The sequence below is a fragment of the Vombatus ursinus genome, unplaced genomic scaffold (genome assembly GCF_900497805.2).
Source record: "Vombatus ursinus unplaced genomic scaffold, bare-nosed wombat genome assembly UNPS02014812.1, whole genome shotgun sequence".
Lineage (NCBI taxonomy): Eukaryota > Metazoa > Chordata > Mammalia > Diprotodontia > Vombatidae > Vombatus > Vombatus ursinus.
In genome coordinates, this window is record NW_020954590.1 from 55432112 (window position 1) to 55453559 (window position 21448).

At 40.4% G+C, this 21448-nt stretch overlaps 1 protein-coding gene across 4 annotated transcripts in view; it reads right to left on the reverse strand.

Annotated features, from left to right (window-relative positions):
• The window catches only part of LOC114054116 (protein SSXT), a 94821-nt gene extending 84641 nt beyond the window's left edge, over positions 1–10180 (reverse strand). The window contains exons 1-2 of one of the 4 annotated variants that reach the window (XM_027877244.1): positions 10034–10180; positions 2379–2455 (exon numbers count right to left, since the gene is read on the reverse strand). In XM_027877244.1, coding sequence (XP_027733045.1) covers positions 2379–2455; positions 10034–10102 — 146 coding nt within the window. In that variant the 5' untranslated portion in view covers positions 10103–10180. Of the gene's footprint in view, positions 1–2351; positions 2456–10033 lie in introns of those variants that run through there. The other 3 variants (XM_027877247.1, XM_027877245.1, XM_027877246.1) reach the window with 3 other exon arrangements.
• Positions 10181–21448: the final 11268 nt, after the last annotated feature.

Here is a 21448-nt window from a genome sequence, read left to right on the forward strand (position 1 = left end):
TAAGTTGTAAGAAGACTGGAAAGGTAGGAGGGTACTAGGTTATGAAGGGCTTTCAATGACAAGTAGAGCATTTTGTATTTGATCTAGAGGCAACAGAGAGTCACTGGAGTTTACTGAGTAGGGGGAGTGACATGATCACACTTGTGTCTTAGGAATCACTTTAGTGGCTGAATGGAGAATGGACTGGAGTGGAAAGAGACTTGAAGCAGGAAGATCCACCAGCAAGCTATTGCAATAATCAAGATGGATGGTGATGAAAGCCCATACTAGAATTGGGGTGGTGTCAGGATGAGAAAAGGAGGTGCAGAAATGTTGTAGGACCTTGGCAACAACTTGGATATGGGGAGTCAGAGATAGTGAGGAGTCCAGGATAATTCCTAGGTTGCAAGCCTGAAGGATTAGGAGGAAGGTGTTGCCCTCTACAGTAACAGGGAAGGTAGGACATGGTAGGATTTGAAGGAAAGATATTTAATTCTGTTTTGACATAGTAAGTTTATGATATCTACTGGACATCCATCCAATTCAAGAGGCTGAGAGGCAGCTGCAGATGTGAAAGTGGAAGTCAGCAGAGAGACTGGGGCAGGAAAGGTATATTTGAGTGTCATCAACATAAAGATGGTAATTAAATCCATAAGAGCTGACAGAAATCATCAAGTGAAGTAGTGAAGAGCATCCAGGACAGAACCCTGAGAGACACCTACAGTTAGAAGGCATGATCTGGAGGAGGAGCCATCAAAGGAAAGAGAAAAAGAGCAGACAAATAGGTAGGAGGAAAATCAGGAAAGAGGGGGTTATGCTGAAAACCTAGAGAAAAAAAATTTATCAAGGAAAAGAGAGTGATCAACAATATCAAAAACTGCAGAGAAGTCAAGGAGAATGAGGACTAAGAAAAGGCCATTGGATTTGGCAACTAAGAGATCACTGATAACTTTGGAAAGAGCTATTTTGGTAGAATGATAAAGTTGGAAGTCAGATTATAAGGGGTTAAAAAGAGAGGAGACAAGAAAGTGGAGGCACCTATTGCAGATGGTCTTTTTGAGGAGTTTAGTTACAAAGGGTAGAAGAGATATAGCATGATAGTTAGCAGAGATGGAAGGGTCAAGTGAGGGTTTTTTCAGGATGGGGGGGAAAGGGCATATTTTTTGGGTTACAAGAAATAAGCCAGCAGAGAGAGAGAGACTGAAAATAAGTTAAAGAGTGGGGATGACAAAGGAGGTAATCTGTTACAAGAGATGGGATGGAATGGGATTACCTGAACAGGCAGAAAGGTTAGTCTTGGTAAGGAGTAAGGTCACTTTATCATGTGAAACAGGAAAAGTTAGCTTCAGTCCTATGATTCTTTCCTGCCTATTTTCTGAGCCATCTATCTACTCTACAATACTGTCCCTTCAGAAATAGAAATCCCTTTATCTAAAGCCTGTTTTGAAGACTAATTAGAAGTAACAACCACACTTGAGAACTTTTCTAGATCAATGTTTTCCAAACTTAATCATTCTAAGACACATAAATTCCTAAACTGGTTAAAACATACTTGTATAGCTTATAGGTTGAAAGTGTCCTACCCAATAATCAAATTGTTGAGCATGAGCATTATTGGCTCATAAATTTAGAACTAGAAAGGACCTTAAGAGATCACCTATTCTAACCTTATCCTTTTACAGATGAGGAAATGAGGCCTCAAAAGGAGGAATGTTTTGCCCAAGGTCACAAAAGCAAGAAGAGTTAGCATTCAAACTCACTTCCTCTGACTTCAAATTCAATACTCTTTCTACTGGATCCACATTGCTGATGGAACAGGCCAAATGGCTGTTAAAAAAAAATAACTCTTACTATAATAAAAAGACAAAAGAAAATTCAGGGGAGATGAGAAAAATGAGAAGAGAGGTTAATGAAGGGCACAGGCCAGATGCGTTGGGAAAGCCTGGCTTGTTATGGTACACCAGCAAGTTCTTCCTGAAGCATTTATCTGTGCTGACACATTGGGGGAACAAGTGTTCTATATTCCCTTTAAACATTTCAATTCTACTTATTCTTCCACTACAGAAATTGTAAGTTATTACATGAACTTGGAGAAGATATTTAAGTCACCTTAAAGACATCTAGACAGTCTGGTCTATATAAATATACTGTAATCAACTATATAGTTATTTTATTACAAATTACTCATGTTTCTTCAGCTATAGTTCAGAGTGTAACAATTTCCCAATACAGAAAGATCTAATTTTTTTTATGAATGATATAATATATGCTTTACATCATTTATTTGTATAGCAGAGTGAGAAGTCTTAAAAATAAATTTAACTCCCTCAAACAATACATTTCACTTTTTATAAAAATGGAAAAATCAATACCAAAAAAAAGTTTCAGATCAATCTTACTGAGAGCATTCTGTAGTCTTTCCTTTATTCTGATAATCCATTATACACTGAATAAGATGGTTATTTTCATCCAACATCTGAAATAAAATTTGAAAAAATTTGTCATAAACTTGAATATCGGATAAGAGTATCATAAGCTCAAAAACCTACAATATTAACAAGTGCTGTTTTTCAAAATGACTCTAACTTTGAAGAACCCATGATAAAAACCCCAAAGCAACTATTGCTTATTATCATAAAAGCATCATAGAGAAATGTAAAGGCATAACCAGCAACACCTTAAAATTAATTGCTTACTCTGACATTTTACTTTTTAGTTTAAATAAACATAGTTTATTTAGCTTTTTAAAAAAGAAATTAAATTACTTATGTCTCTTTTTACATAAAATTATGTATTCAACTACTTGAGTTTTAAAATGGAAATAATGTTTATATAAAACCTCTATGAAAACAGATTTTTTTAAATGCAAAAAATAATTTTTTTAGAATGACTTCTGATTTCATAGGTATAGAAAGCTCTTCCTGGTGAGGAACTTCCTCTACCAATGCAGATAGGCAGGTACCTTACAGTTTTAATAAGTTACCCAAAACACTGAGAAGTAAAAGTGATTTGCCCAGAGTCATAGTACCTCCAGGACTTCCTAACTCAAGTCCAGCTCTCTACTCCCTGAATCTCACCACATCACTTAATAATAATAATGGCTGACACTTTTTAGGCGAGCACTTTAAGTTTTGTAAAGCACTTTACATACAAAACCTCATTTGACCTTTATAACAACCCTGATAAGAGGCAATGAGGTACCACTAGTGGACAGATGATGGGAGTCACAAAACCATACATTCAAGCTTTGCCTCTGCCTGGGTCAGTCAGTTTAACCTCTCACTGACCCAATTCTCTAAGTGTATAAAGGTGCAGGGAACAGTTGCAAATGTGCATTGATATAGGGAGTTTCCTCACTGGGAGTTCCCTCCACCATTTCAATCACAGGTCCAGACCAAAAACAGCCACAAAACAACCCTGTGAAGTAGATGCTACAGGTATTATTATCCCTGTTTTCCAGGTGAGAAAAGACACAGAAGTTGAATATTTGACTTGGTCATGGAGTCCCCAAGACAGCAAGTGTCAAAGGAGGGATTTGAATCAAAAACCTTCCAGACTCAAAGCCCACAGCCTTTTCCACTACACTTCACTGCCTTGCTATCAAGGATTTCTAAAAACACATATTATCATCTTCTATTTAGTAAACTGGTGGTGTTTTTTTCCCTTGTACAGTCTTTTTTTTGTTTGGGAAAGAAGTGGTTAAGGTAAGTTCAAGTTACCACTGTCTCCTCTACTAGATCTAAATTATTGTCTGAAGTCTAGAAGGGAAGGTTGAAGGTTTCCTTCTTTTAAATTTAAACACATCTTTCTGTAAAAGTTAATTCTGGACTGCTCAGAATGAATTATAGACTTGATACAATAAAACGATAAACTAACATAATAAAAACAGCTGAAAACAAAATCAATATTACCTTATAACATGCAAGTTACCACCATCTAAAGCATTCCTAGTTTTAAAACATTTAAAAAGTAATATAATTTACTTTTAAATAAAATAAGTCATATTAAACTTAATGATTTAGTTACTAGTGATATATTATTGTGGAAGAATCAGTGGGAAATGACAAGGATATTAAAAAGCATTCATCAATTTTTTAATAAGAGCATCAACATTAATATTAGACAGGCAACTTGTCAATGTAAATAGAATGCTAGGCATGGGAATAAGGAACACTTAGGATGGAACCCCACCTCTGACACTAACTAGCTGTGTGACTACAGATGGCTCTGTCTCCTATCCTTACTTTCTTCATCGGGAGTTAGCACCTACCTCACAGGGGTCTTAAGAGACTCAAAAGATACTATTCATTAAAGCACTTCATGAACTTTAAAACACTATCTAAATAGGTCCTTAACTGTGACATTTTATTCATATTTATGTTCTTACTTGTTAAAAGAAAAAACAGAAATTGTCACTATTACAGTAAATGATAATAACTATAATAAACATACAATGAGGACTTGGAGCCTGGAAGTCCTGGGTTACTAATGTGACCTTAGCAAGTCACTCAGCAACTTTCTAAGATTTACCTACTAAATCATAGATGGATTGACAGGGAGTATTTGAAATAGAATCATTAGCATTTTCCCCAAAAGCCTGTTTCCCTGCTTCCACGCTCTTCATCCTATATATCAAGGACATATTAACCTTAGTGGACAATTCAGATTCAAACACTATTCTGATGAAAAAAAAAAAAATTCTTAGCCTGGCATTTGAAGTTCTCTACAATATGGATATCACTTAAGGCTTTCCAGCCTCAGTTCACACTATTCTTCAATCACTAAATCCATAACAAATTTTCCCAACAATCTCATCCCACCTCCCCACAGCACACAAACTACTACTTATATTCCAAGACACTCTAAATGTGAAATCCTACCCTACTTATCAAGGTCCAACTAAAAAATTGCCTCTTCCAGGTAGCCTATCCTGATCATCTTAGCCAATCTATCTTCTTTGAATTCTCTTAAGACTTTCCCATATACTTATACTATTCCCAAAATTTGGGAATATCTTAAGAATTGAAAGAATGAACATCTAAGTGACTACTCTGCACAATGAACTGGGGATATAAATACAAAATCGGAGACCACCCCTGCTCTCAAGGAGATCATATTCTAATAGTGGAAACAAGACATATAGGAAGTTTCAGCTTCAAGTCCAATGGAAAAGCACAGTGGCTATTAAGGGTGCAGTAGCAAAGCAGATGGCACTGTTTCTTTAACGTTGTTTCCACTGATTTTTTTTCCTGATGTTGAACTCCTTGACAGAAACCAAGACCAGTGGGGTTGAGAACTTTCTTTTCTGGGTCTTCAGTAATTGCGATTGTTGAGAAGTTTGCTTCAGCACCTATAGAAGCAATTGCCGGGTCTCATCTCCATAGGGGTCAATTCCCAGGATGATAGATCCTGGACCTGGGATGGAACCATGCACTCTTGGGCTTACCTGTCCAACAGTATTCACTGATGAGTGACTGGTGTTGGTAGTAGCAATGAAGGTCAGTGCCTTCTCCTCAGGGATTATTCCTCCCCTCTATGATAGCTGGCTCAGTGGATAGAACACTGGGCCTAGAGTCAGGAAGACGTATCTTCAAGAGTTCAAATCTGGCCTCAGAGACTAGCTGTGTGACCAACTCTGGGCAAGTCACTTAACCCTGTTTGCCTCATCTCTTCTTGCATAAATGAGCTGGAGAAGGAAATGGCAAACCACTCTGATATCTTTGCTAAGAAAACCCCAAATGGGGTCACAAAAAATCAGACACAACTGAACAATAGCGTGAGCTGGGGGATTAGGCTGGTGGTCGAGGAGCACTGCTAATTCTAGGGCTCTTAAATTCAGAGTTCTATGCAATCTCCATCAAAGTCTGAAGAGAGGTGGTAGTGTAGGTGATCAGTGGTGTAAGTAGTTTGATCTGCCCAGCACATACTGCCAATGGTCCCTCCTTCAGCATGCCTTGCTGCTTCAACTAGGCATCCCTATAGGGGATAGGTGGTAAGTGACAAGGATCACTAGCCCATCTGCCACACAGTAGCCACTTCCCTGGAAGATGACCAAGGAAACTGGGCTTGAAGCAAGACCATTAATAACAGCTATCATTTATATAATGTTTTTAAGGTTTACAAAGGGCTTTACAAATATTATATCATTTGATCCCCCTAACAACCCTAAGAAGCAGACACTATCATTATCCCAATCTTTACAGAAGAAGAAACCTAAGATCTAAAGTTCAATTTAAACTCAGGTCTTCCTGATTCCCGGTTCAGTGCTTTATTGACTTTACCACCTAGCTACCTAATTTCCCCCATTGGTGGCAGCTGGTCATCAGTGGTGGTGGTGGTGGCAGTGGTGGTGTCAAAGATGACCCACTTCTCCACAGAATTACTTACCACAATGATGAGTACGGGGGCAAGGCTGGAAGTAGGACTGGTACTGAGCTCATTCCACTCTGCATCTGCTACTCTGCCTGGCCTCAACTCCACAGACAAGATGTCCTACCCAGGTTAAGCTCATCACTTATCACCATACTAACTTCTTGCCATGACAAATACCACCTCCCCCTCAGCCTCCTCTCCCTTCTGACTGGAGGGTAGAGTACCAAATTTCTCCCAATACCTTCTTTTATAGAACACAGAAACAAGACTTCTTGATCCACATCATTCTGCATCTTTGGCTCTGCCTAGTTTCAGCTCCACAGAATAAGCTGTCCCAGCACCAGGTACCCCCTAGACTCTTCCCCCACCCCCACTTTCCTACCTCCTTTTGTATGATGTCTCCCCCAAACCCATTAGATCTTAAACTTCCTGAGGGTAGGGACTGCTTTTTCTTTTTTTATCCCCAGTGCTTAACAGTGTCTGGCACATAGCAGGCATTTAATAAATGTTTATTGGATTAGACTAAGGGACACTGCCATCCCCAGGAGCCTGGGCTAACCTGTCCAACCATGGTAGTTGGTCAGTGGTTGGTGCTGTTATTGATGAAGAAGGTAAGCCCCTTTTCCACATGGAATGTTCCCTTCAATGATGACTGTGGGAGGTAGGCTGATGTTCTGGAGGACACTACTATTCCTGGAGTTCTTGGGTTCAGGGTCCTGGGTTAAAGCCATCATGGTCTGAGGGGAGGTGGTTAAGATGGTGGCAATGGTTTAACATTTATCTCTACTAGGTTTTAACTCTTTGCTAACAGAAGGCTGCTCAATGCAGGCTAAATAATTTGTATTAAGGTTTTTAAAAACCTCAAAGAACAATCTAATACTTGCCCTCTGGAAGATGGTACTCTCTGCTATTTTTAAAGACTCCAAAGATGGAGACTGAGAACACCTTTGTGATCCACTCCAGAATCTAACAACCTTCACTGTATATATTTAATTAGGTGTGGGAGGGAAGTCTGACCTGATTGATACAGATCTATAATTTATAGTCTTAGTTGCCTAAGGAAACTGAAAGGTTAAGTGACTTTCTCAGAGTCATACAGTTATTATTTTTAAGAGGCAGGCCTTGAATTCAACCTAGTTTTTCTGCCACCAAAGCCAGCTAAATGTGTAGCTACTTCTTATCTTTATTATCTGTATCATAAAAGTTTCACAAGTAGTTTCAGCCCACCTGCTTACATTCCATAGTCAGTAGAAACAGTCTACCATCACCTCTCAAGGAAAGGTTACCTTTTCTTTAGATTTTATCAACATTCTGACCCCATTTACATAATACAAAACCTGCATGACCTTGGGCAAACTACTCACCTCCCACAGCCCCAGTTCCCTCTCAGCTCTGTCATTTTCTACCAGTGTAACCACTAGGCAGCTGGGTGGCACAGTGGATAGAGTGCCCAGCAGATAGAATGCCCAGCCTAGAGTCATAAAGACTCATGTTCCTGAGTTTAAATCTGGCCTCACTTACTAGCTGTGTGACCAGGAGCAAGTCACTTAACCTTATCTGCCTCAGTTTTCTCATCTGTAAAATGAGCCAGAGAAGGAAATGGCAAACCACTTCAGTATCTTTGCCAAGAAAACCTCAACTGGGGTCACAGAGTCAGACATCACTGACCAACAACAAAGAATATGGTTAAGGCAATTCACCTTTCAGGGTCTCAGTTTATTCATCTTAAAAATTAGAAGGTTGTACTAAGTGAGTACTAATGTTAGTTACAGCTTTAAGTCTATGAACATGTTTTTTAAAATGAGGTGAGGGTGATTGGACTAGATCAGTTCTCTAAAATTTCAGTTTTCAGATAAAATCCCACTTTTCACAGAAAGCTTTTCCTGATCCCCCTTAATTCTAGTTCCTTCCTTCTGTTGATTATTTCCAATTTATGCCGTATGTAGTTTGTACATAATTGTTTGCATGTTGCCTCCCCCATTAGACGTGAGCAAGGGCTATCTTTTTTACCTTCTCTGTATCTTTATATATTTAACACAAGGTCTGGCTCACCTCACAGTAGATGTTTAATAAATATTCTGACTGACTCAAAGTCTTAAGAATCTTGAGGGGCAGAAGGAGGAGAAAAAGACAGAGGAGAAAGAGGAGGTGTTCGAGGAGGAATTAAAAGTACTTGACTCACAATAAGAAAAAGCTGGATTCATACTACATCTAAACATTTACTGGTTTTGTGAACCTCATCTTAATTTCTCTAAGCCTCAGTTTACTTATCTATTGGTAAAAATAACAATAACAGGACCTATGCTAATAGGATTTTTGTGAGAAGGAAGATACAATGCATATAAAAGGCTCTGAAAAATTCAAAACCTATATAAAAATGTGACCTATCATTATTAATATTTAGGTTTATAACACTTAGCTCTAGAAAGCACTTTAAAAACCCAGTTCAGTTTTTGTTGTTTTTTTTAAACAGACGAGGAACCTGAAGTTCCAAAAGATGAAGTGACCTGACAAAAGTCATAAATAAGTCGCCAAGCCAGAATTCACATCTGGGTTCTCCCATTCCAAATGCTTACATTCTTTATACTTAAGTCTTAAAAGCTGGAAATCTCCCTAACGTGTTATAAAATATAAAAACTGCATCATCGAAGCACAGCCTACGCATTAAGCTCAAAAAATAAACACCTAGGCAAACCTTTAAACCCATAGGGGAACGCTAATTTGATGGGGTTTTTTCGTTTTGGTTTTTTTTTTTAAAAGGCAGTTAACAGCATGTCAACAATATTTATAGAGCGGTCAATCCTGCGGTGACACTGGGACTTAGGGATGTCTCGGGTTCCCTTTTCTTCAACTTTAACCAAAGTAAAAACGTTTGATACGTAACAAAAATCACTTAAGAATGAAGTTTTTAAAAGTTCCAAAACTGCAGTTCACGCCGCCGCTGCTCTCCCTCTGAGCCAATTAAGGACAACACGAGGGGCCTCGGTGCCTCCCGCCGCACGGCATCCCACCTCAGGCAAAGGTCAGAGGACAGCGGGGGCGGAGGAAGGATGGCGGCGAGCACCCCAGGGGCTCCCCCTCCTCCCAGCTCCCACAGACGCCTCCACTCCCTCATTCCCGCTGGGCTCCAGGACCCCAGCGCGGAGTGGAGCGCCGACGGAAAGCGCACGGCGCGCCGCCGCTCCCCGCCCCCACCCGCGCCGCACGGGGCCTGCGCGACGGGGAGGGGGCGGGGCGTCACGAAAGTAACCCCAGAAGCGCCATGTGGGGGGCGGGAGAGCCACAAACCCCCGGGCGTCCCGCCGGCGCCCCCCCCCCCCCCCCCCCCCCCCCCCCCCCCCCGCGGTTCCCCCCCCGGCCCCCCGGGGGCCGGGGCCCCCCCCCCCCCCCCCCTCCAGCGGCTCCCTCACGAACCAGCCGCCGCCCCATCCCCGGAGAAATCAGGCGGCGCTTGACGGGGCTTTTGTACGTGTGGGAAAGTGTGCAAGAGCGCGGGGAAAAGTCCGTCAGAGAAAGCAGTGTTGCCTGCCGCCGCGCCCCCCCCCCCCCCCCCCTAGGCCACAGCCCGCGGCCCGCCCCCCCCCCCCCCGCGCGCGCGCACACACACAGCCGGCCCCCACTCAGACCCGCCCCTAGAAGGGATCTTCCCCTCCCCGCCCGTCTCCCCGGAGCGCTGCTCTACCTTCTGAATCGCCGCGGGAGTGATCTCTCCCTTGCCCCGCTGCCTTGGAGCTGCGAACGCCACCGACATATCGGCTCCTGGCAGCAGTCCCCGAGATCTAGCAAGTCCCGGGCGCTCCGGGGTGAACAGAAAACTGGAGGAGAGAAGCCTGCCTCTTGGGTGGAACCACCGGGAGACAGCGAGAGGGGGATCGCGTGGGGGCGTGCTCACGGCACGGAAGTGCTGCCCGCCAAACGCCCTCTCTCACCCTCTTTCTAGACGAGCCCCCGGGCCCCCTAGGTGGGGAAAGGGCAGCGCTTCGTGATCTCGTCGTCCTTGAGAATAGCCCGAGCGTGCCTCCTCCTCCAGCGCTCCCCCACATGCACCTTGTCATAATGGTACAGTCCGGCTATTGCCCTCCCTACGCTCCAGCGATTCAGGAAATGGTCGGGCCGCCCGCTTAGAGCCGGGGGGAGGCCGGAGCTGCCCCTGTCACAGGAAATGCGAGAGGCCGAAGCCGGCCCGCCCCTTCCACCCCAGCGCAACCCCCTGCTCCGATCGGCTGGAGCATCCTTCGAGCCGACCTCGTCTGCTGCGTGGATGACAGCGCATTCCTCTTCTCCAGATTCTCCCCACCCCTAGTTAGAACTTGTGCTCTAAGCTCGCTACTCTGCGGCGCAGGGCGGCAAAAAGCACGGGGGCGGGCGGCGCGCGACGGGAGTTTCTCCAAACTCCAAGAGCATCCGCTGAACAGAGAGAAGGGGAAAGGTGGGGAGGAGGAAGAAGGTGAAAGTGGATTTGCTGCCCGAAAGTAAACAGCGAAGCCTAGGAGATGCGTCCCGAGCGCAGGTCTCGGTGGACTGTGTTTCTGGTGCAAGGACGCACACCAAGCCGGACCTGGGGGGGGGGGGGGGGGGGGGGGGGGGGGGGTGGAGTGGAAGAGGACTGAGTCTTAGAGTCAGCCTACCTTGGAAGGAAAGCACAGTCGCACAATGGCCCCCAAGCAGCGGTAGATGTTTGTCAAAGAGCAACGCCCAAGCTCGATGGAGGAGTGCTTGAGAAACACGCTTCTTAGAGGGGAAACCAGGAACCCCTCCTAGTTTAGACCTCCCTGTCCGAAATCGGGTCTTGGGACGCTGCTTTTCTTTCCCTACAAATCACAAAGTAGGAGAAGGAAAGTTAGTGCCCAAACTGCGAGGGGAATTTTTGGACGGAGTTGATTAAGTTCTTCTCCTCTTCGGAAAATCCTAACTTACTGTATAAGCAAGCTTCCCGAGATTATATTGTTGTTGTTTTTAAAGTGTATATATTTTGATGGGTTTTACCATAAAAATAAATCACATCAATTTAATCAATTCAAATTGTTTCTTCAGTTGTATGCAGGGCCAACAAAACCTTGTCCAAAAAGGGAAAATATTAGCATTTGCTGACTACTTTTGTAGATGGAATGCTCTCTTCTATAAATGTTTTCCTTACAACTCAAAACTAATATTATCCCAAGAGCAACCACAACCTATCTTATCTGTATATATCTTGTCTGTACATAGTTGTTTGCATGTTGGCTCTCCCCTTAGAATGTAAGTTCCTTACAGAATCCGGTTTTGCCTTTTTGATATCCCCAGGTGTGCTTGGTACATAAGTCCTTAATAAATGATAGTTGACTGACATAAATAAATATTTGGTAACTCATAATATGTTAAGCTCACATTTCTACAGTACTTTAGAGTTGATGAAGCACTTTGTTTAGAGCAACTCCTGACAAAATCAGTACAAATATCATTCTATGTAAAAGATGTGAAAACTGAGGCTCAGAATGATTATGACTTGCCCAAGGGCACAGAACTAGTAAAGGAGGGTGTCAGGTCCCCTAACTCCAAAACCAAAAGTTTAGCCCTCCCACCCTTCATTACTGGCGGCCCAGGGAAAACCTGGACAAGAGTTGCTGGAAAAAAGCATCAGAAAGGAGAGAAGCACTTACACTCCAATTAAAAATCTAGCAAAGAAGATGAGTTTTTTAGCACAAGTCTCAGAGATATCTTTCTAGCAACCCCAAATTTAAGGAGTCTAGGACCCATTTTCTGAACAATGCTGTTTTCCGGAGAGTTTTCTTGCTACCAAGAGGAGTTCTTGGGTAGCAGCAGCTTTGGGGTTGCCTTTCTAGCAATCAACCATATAGCACTTATTAAGTGCCTGCAGTGTGCACTGTGCTAGGAACTGGGGCTAGTAGGACAAAAGTGAAACAGTTTTTGCCCTAAAGAAGCTTACGTTCTGTGTAACAACACATAGTAGGCCCTGATGGAAAGTTTGTTGATTCTAAATCATCCAGTGCCTTAGTTGTCCCTACCAGTTTTGTTTCATCTGAGTATGTGATTTGCTGCCAAAACACAGATGCCTGGGGGGTACACAACTGAAGACCTCTTCTACATTGACATTGAACCATTCATTGCCAACTATCATCTAATTCACATCTCTCCATCTCCTCCACAAGAATAGTATGAGACACTCTAAAGTTTAGTTCAAATTAAGGTAAACTCTTGTCTACAGCATTCCCCTCATCTATCAGTTTAATAATTTTGTCAAAAAAAGGAAATGAGGTTCACTTGGCATGACCTATTCTTAGTTCTTTGCAATTACTGCTTCCTTCTTTCTAATATGACCAGGACAGCATTGTTACCTTAAGGTCTTTCATGAAAGCTGGAGAGCCTTTTACACACCTCTGTGGAGATCTAGATCAAAGCAATAGTTTGAGATTTCCAAGAGAACTATGGACATGAATAAAATGAACCAAACATGCCAAATCAAACCTGATCCACATAGATGCATATAGAAAGGCTGGGTGCTTTTATGAATTACAGAATTCAACTACAACCTGAGGTCTCCTCTTAAATTAACAAGGTCCTCAGTGAACGAAGTAGATATCAGTTACAAGTCAGCTATTTCCTCTACCAAAAATTTTTTTAAATGCAAAAGTCAATAGCTGAGTCAATAAACACTTATTAAGCACCTACTTTATGCCAGGTATTGTGCTAAGTGAAGGACCCATAAGCACACATTTGTAGATACTTAAAAAATTAGCTCATCATTGCCATTAAATTCTCCTGAGAGGTAAAGATAACTATAGGACTACTAAATATGTATTTCACATTCACCTCAGATTTCTACTTTCAGGCTCTTTGGTCCTTTCAGTTGCACAATACTCCTGGTGATGGTACCCTTCTCCAAGAAGGTAGTGTTGAAATCATTTCCTGCTGGGTAACAAGCTCCTATCTTCTCAAACTCTAAAAGTAACGACAGGGCTGGAAACATCCATTTCACAGGGTTACTATTTAGTGACCTTGGCTCAGGAAAAAAGAACAAAACAAAACACAAAACAGAAGCTGCAGCCAAGGACTTAAGGTCCCTATCTCAGCCTCTTCCAGGCAAGTACATGAAGTTTCCATTGTTGCCAGTGAAGAGTTGAGGAGTAAGGGAGTGGGTAGAGAAACCCACCACCATCATGACTTCACTGGAAGTCCAAAAAAAAGCTAGTGTTGGCAATTTTCCAACAAAAAGATCTTTAAAAAAAAAAAAGGAAGAAGCCATCTCTCCTTGCTCCTTATAACCCAGATTGGTTCCTATTTCAGTCACCAATCACCTTTGACACAACCCCCTGCAATGGGAACACATGAAGAACAATTAGGAACTGCTTGGTCACTTAAGTCATTTTAGCAAAAAGCCAGGGCGTGTGGTCTACCAAAAAGGAGCCAGGGGATATGTTCCACCCTATGCTCCCTGTTACATATATTTACATGAAATTAATTCTAATCAATTGAGAGAAAGGTCCCAGGATATTAGGTAGATCCTCTACAGATTTATAGAAAGAAATATGCAAGAGTTGCACAGGATGAGAAAATGTGGATGAGTTGGGCTCTGGAAGGGCTTACCTACATTGACAAGATCACAGATCCATTGAAAAATGAGGTTGATTTTTCTAGAGCTAAAATGTTTTTATTTGTTTTATTGCACATGAAATTTTTTAGAAAAACAAGGGGGAAAACTACCTAGAGGAAGGCTTCAAGTACATTTTAGAGAGCTTTTCAGAGAGCAATATATGCAGGGACAAGAATTTCACAGAATAAGAATGAACCCATGGGTTGTGATCTGCACTGGTGAAGGAATGCATAGTTAGTGTTCACACTTTAGAATATTTTACCCGCTTAAAGTAATACATTTGTATATATGTTTATCATAGAAAATTGCACAAAGTGGCATTGTAGTTAACTCAGTTTTATCTAGTTATACATCTCTCTCCTTAATTCCATTCCCACATCACCAAGTATTTGTTGAACACCTCTATTTGAATGGTCAATCAGCATGACATTCTGAATGTCCAAAAGGAACTCATTATCCTCCCCTAAACTTGTTCTTCTTTCAAAACTTGCTTATTTCTATTAAGGACACTACCTTTCTCTCAATTACTCAAATTCATAACCTCTGGGTCTCTCTTCCATATTCCCCCACACCCCATACAAATCAGTTACCAAATCTTTTTGATTCAAGCTACATAACACCTCTGGAATATATCATTTTCTACATTCACATTACCAATACCCCAACATTCAGTCCCTTATTATTTCTCAGCTAGATTAGTGTAAGAGCCTCCTAATAGGGTCTCTTTGCTTCCAGTTCTCTCCTTTCTCCTACCTATTCCTCGAAACACTGACCAAATGGTCTTCCTAGGGCATAGATCTAAGCATGTCACTCCCCTGCTCTTTAAAAACATGAATGGTTCCCTACTAATCTGGGATAAAATACAGACTTTTTACCCTGGCTTTTAAGGTGCTTTAATGTTGTTCTATCTTTCCTTTCTCACCTTATTATATCTTTGTGAATTCTACTTTCTGGCTGAGTGGGACAACTAGCTATTCCTTAAACGAGATGCTACATCTCCTGCCTCTGTAGTCACAAAAGCTGCCCTCCGCATACCTCGAATGAACTCCCTCTTACTTACCATTTTTCATAATTCTCCCTTCAAAGGTCAGACCAGGGGCCACCTCTTTGCTGCCCTGAGTAATTTGCATTACCTCCTTTCTCAAATTACTTGGTATTTACTTATATGAATACATGATGTATTCTTCTGATACAAATTAAGCTTCTTACATTTATTTTTTGCCTTGTATCCCCAGCACCTGGCACAGCACCGTGCACATAGTAAATGCTTAATAAATGCTTGTTTAAGTGAAGGAATATTTTAAAGGCAGTTGCTATAGTATAAAGGGCACTGGACTCAGCATCAGAAAAACCTAGAAGTCTGAATGTCACTAATCAGCTTACTTTCCTGAGCCTCAGTTTTTTCATATGTAAAATGAGGACACCAATACTTGCACTACTTACCTTAAAAGACTGCTGTGAAAAAAGAGCTTTGTAAACTGTATGGTATCAGGGAATTCTCAATAGAAAAAAAAAATATATATATATATATATATATCTGTAAAATTTATAACACTTGACCATTTTTCTATATATATAAAGTATGTATTTGCATTAACAGTTTATATCACTTGAATATATATGTATATACATATAGTTTTCAAAGGAAGAAAATCTATGAAAAATTCTCTAAATCACTAATAATTAGAGAAAAGCAACTTAAGGAAGCAGAACAGCTGAATTTCCCCTCCACAAACTCTTCCAAACAGATCTAGAAAATGCACCAGATCAAATCCTGATGGGGAAGAAAAAAAAAAGTCATGAGTCATTTGCCCAACCTAGCTAGTCATAGGGAGACAGAGATGTTTTCAGACACTGAGGACTGCCAGGGGCACTGCACAAGCACCCCAGCACCCAGGGACAGGCTGTGCATCAGGACAAGAGGAAGATCCAGAGCCATCCCAAATATCACCAGACCCAGTCCAGAGCGTACCAACAGAGACAGGTGAGAACTTGGCAGTTTTATCACCCACTACAGAACTCAGTTCCAGGTCACAGATCCAGGGCAGATCAAGAAGTTCCCTGGTGGGGAGGCCCCCAGCAGCGTAATGAGAAAGGAGGAAGTTCAGAAGGCAGCTGCAGTGTGGCTCAGAGTCCAAGCAAAGAATAAGATCTCAGTTCTGGCATCTAGCCCAACTGCAGAGGAATGCAGGGCCGGAATCCCAAACCAAAGGGTAACCTAAAGTGCTGCCACTCTGAACCAAAAGAGCTTCCAGCTGGCTGATAAAGGCTGAGTCCAGCAGCAGTCTCCTCTTTCTCAGACCCAAACCCAGGTCAGCAACTTGCAGAGATCAGACCATGGGGGCAACAATCAGGCTTTGCCCTAGATCAGACAAGTTTGGGAGCACTGAAAGCTTGCAGGTCTCAGACTGTCCCTGAGATCTTAACACAACACTCAATACCCCAAGAAAGCAGCAACATGATCAGCACAGACCTTCCCTCTAAAAGCATGGCAAAACTAGATCCTAACATCAAGTCTGAATTCAGGAAGGATGAAAGCATGAACAAACAAAAAAAGAATTCCATCAGAAAGGAGTTACAGTGGCAGGGAAGCTCAAGATACAAATCTAGAAGAAGAGAAAGACACCAAAACATCTATAAGCAAAGCCTCAAAGGAAAACACAGCTTGGGCACAAAGTCAACTAGAATTCCTAGAAGAAATAAAGCAAGAGTCGAAAGAGTTTTAAAAAACTGTTTTTATCAAGGAAAAGAGAGAACTTGAGGGGAAAATAGGAAAAGAAATGAGTTATAGAAGAAAGAACTGGAAAGCGAATTAACAACTTGGTACAAAAGTTGTAAAACTTTGTCAATACAACGAACTCACTGAAAATTAAAACGGGCTAAATAGAAGTCAGTTACTCCACAGGGCAACAAGAAATACTGAAGTCAAAAGGCTGAAAATGTAGGAGAAAATATAAATTATCTCAAAGCAAAAATAACTGACCTGGCAAAAAAGAGACCAGTTTTGTTTTGTTTTTTTTCCCCAGGGGAAAAATCAAAGAGATTGAGGAGAAAAAAACTTAAGAATCATTGGACTTTCTGAAAATCATGACCAAAACAAGGAGCCTAGACATCATATTTAAAGATCTTAAGAGAAAACTGTCTGGCTCTCTTAGAACCAGAGGGCAAAATGGAAAGAGAAAGAATTTAACTGTCACCTCCTAAAAGAAACCCCAAAGTGAAGACTCCCAGAAACATCATAGCCAACATCCAAAAGAAAAAATACTACAAGCAGCCAGAAAAAAAAGAATTCAAGTATCAAGGAGCCACAGTTAAGATCACACATTATCTATCAGCCACCACTATAAAAGAGCAGAGAATTCAATATACAATTTTCCAGAAGGCAAAGGATATAGACATACAGCCAAGAATAACTTACCCAGTAAAACTGAATATCACCTTACAGGGGAAAAAAAGATCTTTAATAAAGTAGAGGACTGGCAAGCATTCCTGATGAAAAGGCCAAAGCTTCCTAGAAACTTGGAAGTTCAAACATAGGAGTGATAAGAAACATAAAAAGATAAACATGAATAAACAATGATAAAAGATGAAACAAGGATAAACTGTTGATGTTCTGATATGGGAGAATTATGTATGTGTACCCTTTGAACTCTATCATGATGGGTGTGGCATTATAGAGGAAATTAAAGCTTGGGGTGTTTCTGTTATATCTTTATGATGTTAAAAGACTGGAAAGAGAGAGGAAGAAGAATATATAGGGAAAGGGGGCAGGAGGAGGTAAAGAAAATTATCTTAAGTAATCAAGGTGCACAAGTAAACATCAATATAAACAAAGAAGAGGGAGTGGAGAGGAGGAAGGCTGACACTGGAACCTCACTCTCATCTGAACTGGTCAAAAGAAGGAAGAATACACACATACACACACACACACACACACACACACAGAGTTAAGTACAGAAATACATTTCATTCAACAAGGAAATTGGAGGGAAGAGAAGGGAGAAGGAAATAGAAGTTAGATTAAGGGAGGAATTAGTCCTAAACAAAATAAACTCTAAGGATATACATACGTGCGTGTGTGTGTGTTGTGTGTGTGTGTATGTATGTATGTATCTATCTGTCTTTTTAAAGTGGCAAAGAATGGGAATTGGAGGGAGTGCCCATTAAGTGGAGAATGGATGAACAAATCGTGAAATATAAATGTGATAGAAGGCCACTGTGTTGAACTCTTATCAAGGTAATGATCAACCATGATTCCAGAGAATTGATGAGGAAGCACACTACCTACTTCTTGATATAGAGGCATGCAATTCAGAATGCAGAATGAGACAAAAAAAATTTTGGACATAGTCAATGTGGAAATTTGTATCGATCAAATGTTTGGAATGGGTTTTGTTTTTCTTGTATTCTTAGTGTGTGGGGAGGGTTTTGAAGCGGGAGGATGTGAATGAGGACTTTGGCTGATTAAAACTCTTTTTTAAGCAACTTTGACCTCATATCTATTAGATTGGCAAAGAGAACGGAAGAGGAAAATAATAGGTGTTGGAGAGCCAATGGCAAAACAAGTGGACAGCCCTATTAGCTATTCCCAGCTATTCTGGGAAAGTCATTAATTTGGAACTCTGACCAGATAGTTCCCAAACTCCACATACTCTTTGACACAGCTATACCACTACCATGCCAATACCCCAAAGAAATTAAAGAGGAAAAAGATCAACATATACAATGATAGTTAAAGCAGTTCTTTTTACGGTAACCAAACAACGAAAACTAAGGGAATGTCCTAGTATTGGGGAATGTGGTATATTAATGTAACAAATTGTGGTATATTAATGTCATGGAATATAAAAATGATGAAATGGAAACTTTCTTAGGAAATTTTGAAGACCTTCATGAATGAACACAGAGTGAAGAGAGAAGAAATAGATCAATTTATACAATGATAACATAACTGAGAAAAATAATTTTAAAAGGCTTTAAAATTCTGATCAATGCAATGATGAATCCAAGTCCAATAGAATGAAGATGAAACATGCCACTCACCTCCTGAGAGAGAAATGATAAACTTAAAATCCAGAAAAAGACATACATTTTTAGGTATAGCTAATGTAGGAATTTGTTTTGCTAGTTTATGAAACTATAGATCGAAAGTTTTGTTTTATTTTGTTTTTCATTTGTTCAGTGGGAGATGGGGGGAGGAGAGAAGGGTAGTGGAAGGGACAGATTAATTTGTAAAACATGTTAAATGAAAAATAAAAATAAATATTTGGAAAAAAAAGATATATAGCTCCCAAGTGGACAAGACAACATCTGTCAACATGGGGCCTGAACATATTCCTTTCTCCAGGGAGCAAAGGATTGCATTTATATGGTTTTTAAGTGGAAAACAGGAAGGGTCCCAAAGCCAAAGGGCAAAGCGTCCCAGGATTTTAATGTATTTAGCAAATAATACAAAGCCACAGATACACACCTAGTAAGAAATAATATTAGAAAATTGTAGACTTCAGAGTGATTGAGGGCTGACAGCTAGGAAACCCAAGCCTCTAGTTTTTGTAGGGAAATTTCCTTTGCTAGCCGACTTTAAACAAATCAACTATCTCACTCACAGGTCCTTGGAACAGGAAAACTGTTTTGCTTCCCTAGAATTCCCCCAGCACCTTTACTTTGAGGGCAGGGAGGGACGAGGAGAATGAATAATATACTTTTCATTTACTGGTTTTAGCTATTTCTGAGAATGAAAAGGTCTCTGGATAAACAATCTGTTACCATGGATTCCAAATGCATTTGCCTTGATTGTAATGGAACTTAGTCCTATTCCCACAGTAAATATCTCCTCACTGAGACAATGGGTGTCCAGCTTCTTTCAAGTCCTAGTTAAAATCGCATGAAGGTTTTTCTAGTGTCTCTTAATGTGAATGCCTTCCTTTTAAGATTACTATCAATTTAACCAGTATATATCTTGTTCGTACATAGATGTTTGCATATTATAACACGAGTTCCTTCAGGGAAAACACTTTTTTACCTTCTATGTATCCCTAACACTTAGCACAGCACCTGGTACATAGTAAGCCAAATAATGCTTCCTGTATTGAAAAAATAAAAAGGAAAAAGGGATGTAGGCAATATAAAAACAAAAGATACAAATTAATCTATTTTCTAAACTTCAATTAAAAAACAGTAAAGACACGCACACACAGTCATATAAATGAGTTATTATTTAGATACTTATCACCTGAGGAGGCTAAATAGCCCCTAATATTTAGACAAAAACTGCCATATGAGATTAGAGCTTTTCAACTAGAAAGAACTAAGAAGTAATAAGCCCTGCCCTCCCTAAGTATAGACCCACTAAGCAGTGGAATAGACTCCTAGGCCAAAATTACAGAAGGGGCTTTCTTGGTTCTTGTCTTGAATATGTCTTGAAGATCACATGACCCAATAAGGAAAATCCTTAGGTTTTTATATCATCTCCCCAAAAGCAACTGTCAAGCCTGCCAAATAGTCAATAGGCATTTATTATTTTTTATTAAGTTTTCTGATAAGGGGCTCATTTCTAAAATATATAAGGAACAGAATTGAAATTGAAACAAATAAGAACCATTCTTCAATTGGTTATGAGCCAAAGGATATGAATAGCCAGTTTTTTAGAGAAAGAAATCCAAAGTATCAAGAGCCAAATGGAAAAAAAAATGCTCCAAATCACTAAAAATTAAAGAAATGTGAATTAAAGTATCAGATTGGCAAAAACTGACAAAAATGGAAAATAATACATATTGGAGTAGCTGTGGGCAAACAAGAACATTTGTGTACTGTTGGCAGAGCTGTGAGTTAGTCAAAACAGTCTGGAAATCAATTTGGAACCATCCTCCAAAAGTTACTAAACTTTGCATACCCTTTTAGCCAGTAGTACAACTATAAGGCCTATATCCCAAAAAATGAAAGAAAGAAGAGAAGGACCCATATTTACAAAAAATATTTATAGCACCTCTTTTTATAGCAGCAAAGGACTAGGAATGAAGGGGGTACTCATCAATTGGGGAATAGCTGAATAAATTATAGTATATGAATATAACCAAATGTTAGTTTGCTATAAGAAATTGTGAAAGGGATAATTCCAGAGAAATCTAGGAAGACTTGTATGAACTGACGCAGAGGGAAATAAGCAGAACCAGGAGAAAAACTTACACAATAACAAAAACATTGCAATGACGAACAACTTTGAAAGACTTAATAATTCTAACCAATATAAGGACCAACCATGATTCCAAAGGATGAAGATGAAGCATGTTACCTACCTCCTGACACAGGTGTAGGAGCTCATGGTGAATGAGATCTATTTTTTTTGACATGGCCAATTTAGGGAATTTATTTTGCTTAACTATGCATATTTGTTATAAAGATTGTTTTTTTTTTCTTTTTTTTAATGGGAGTGGTAGATAGGAGAGAGAGAAAATAGGTTTTTGTTAATAGGGAAAAAAATAAGTTATATCCAAACCACCCCAATCA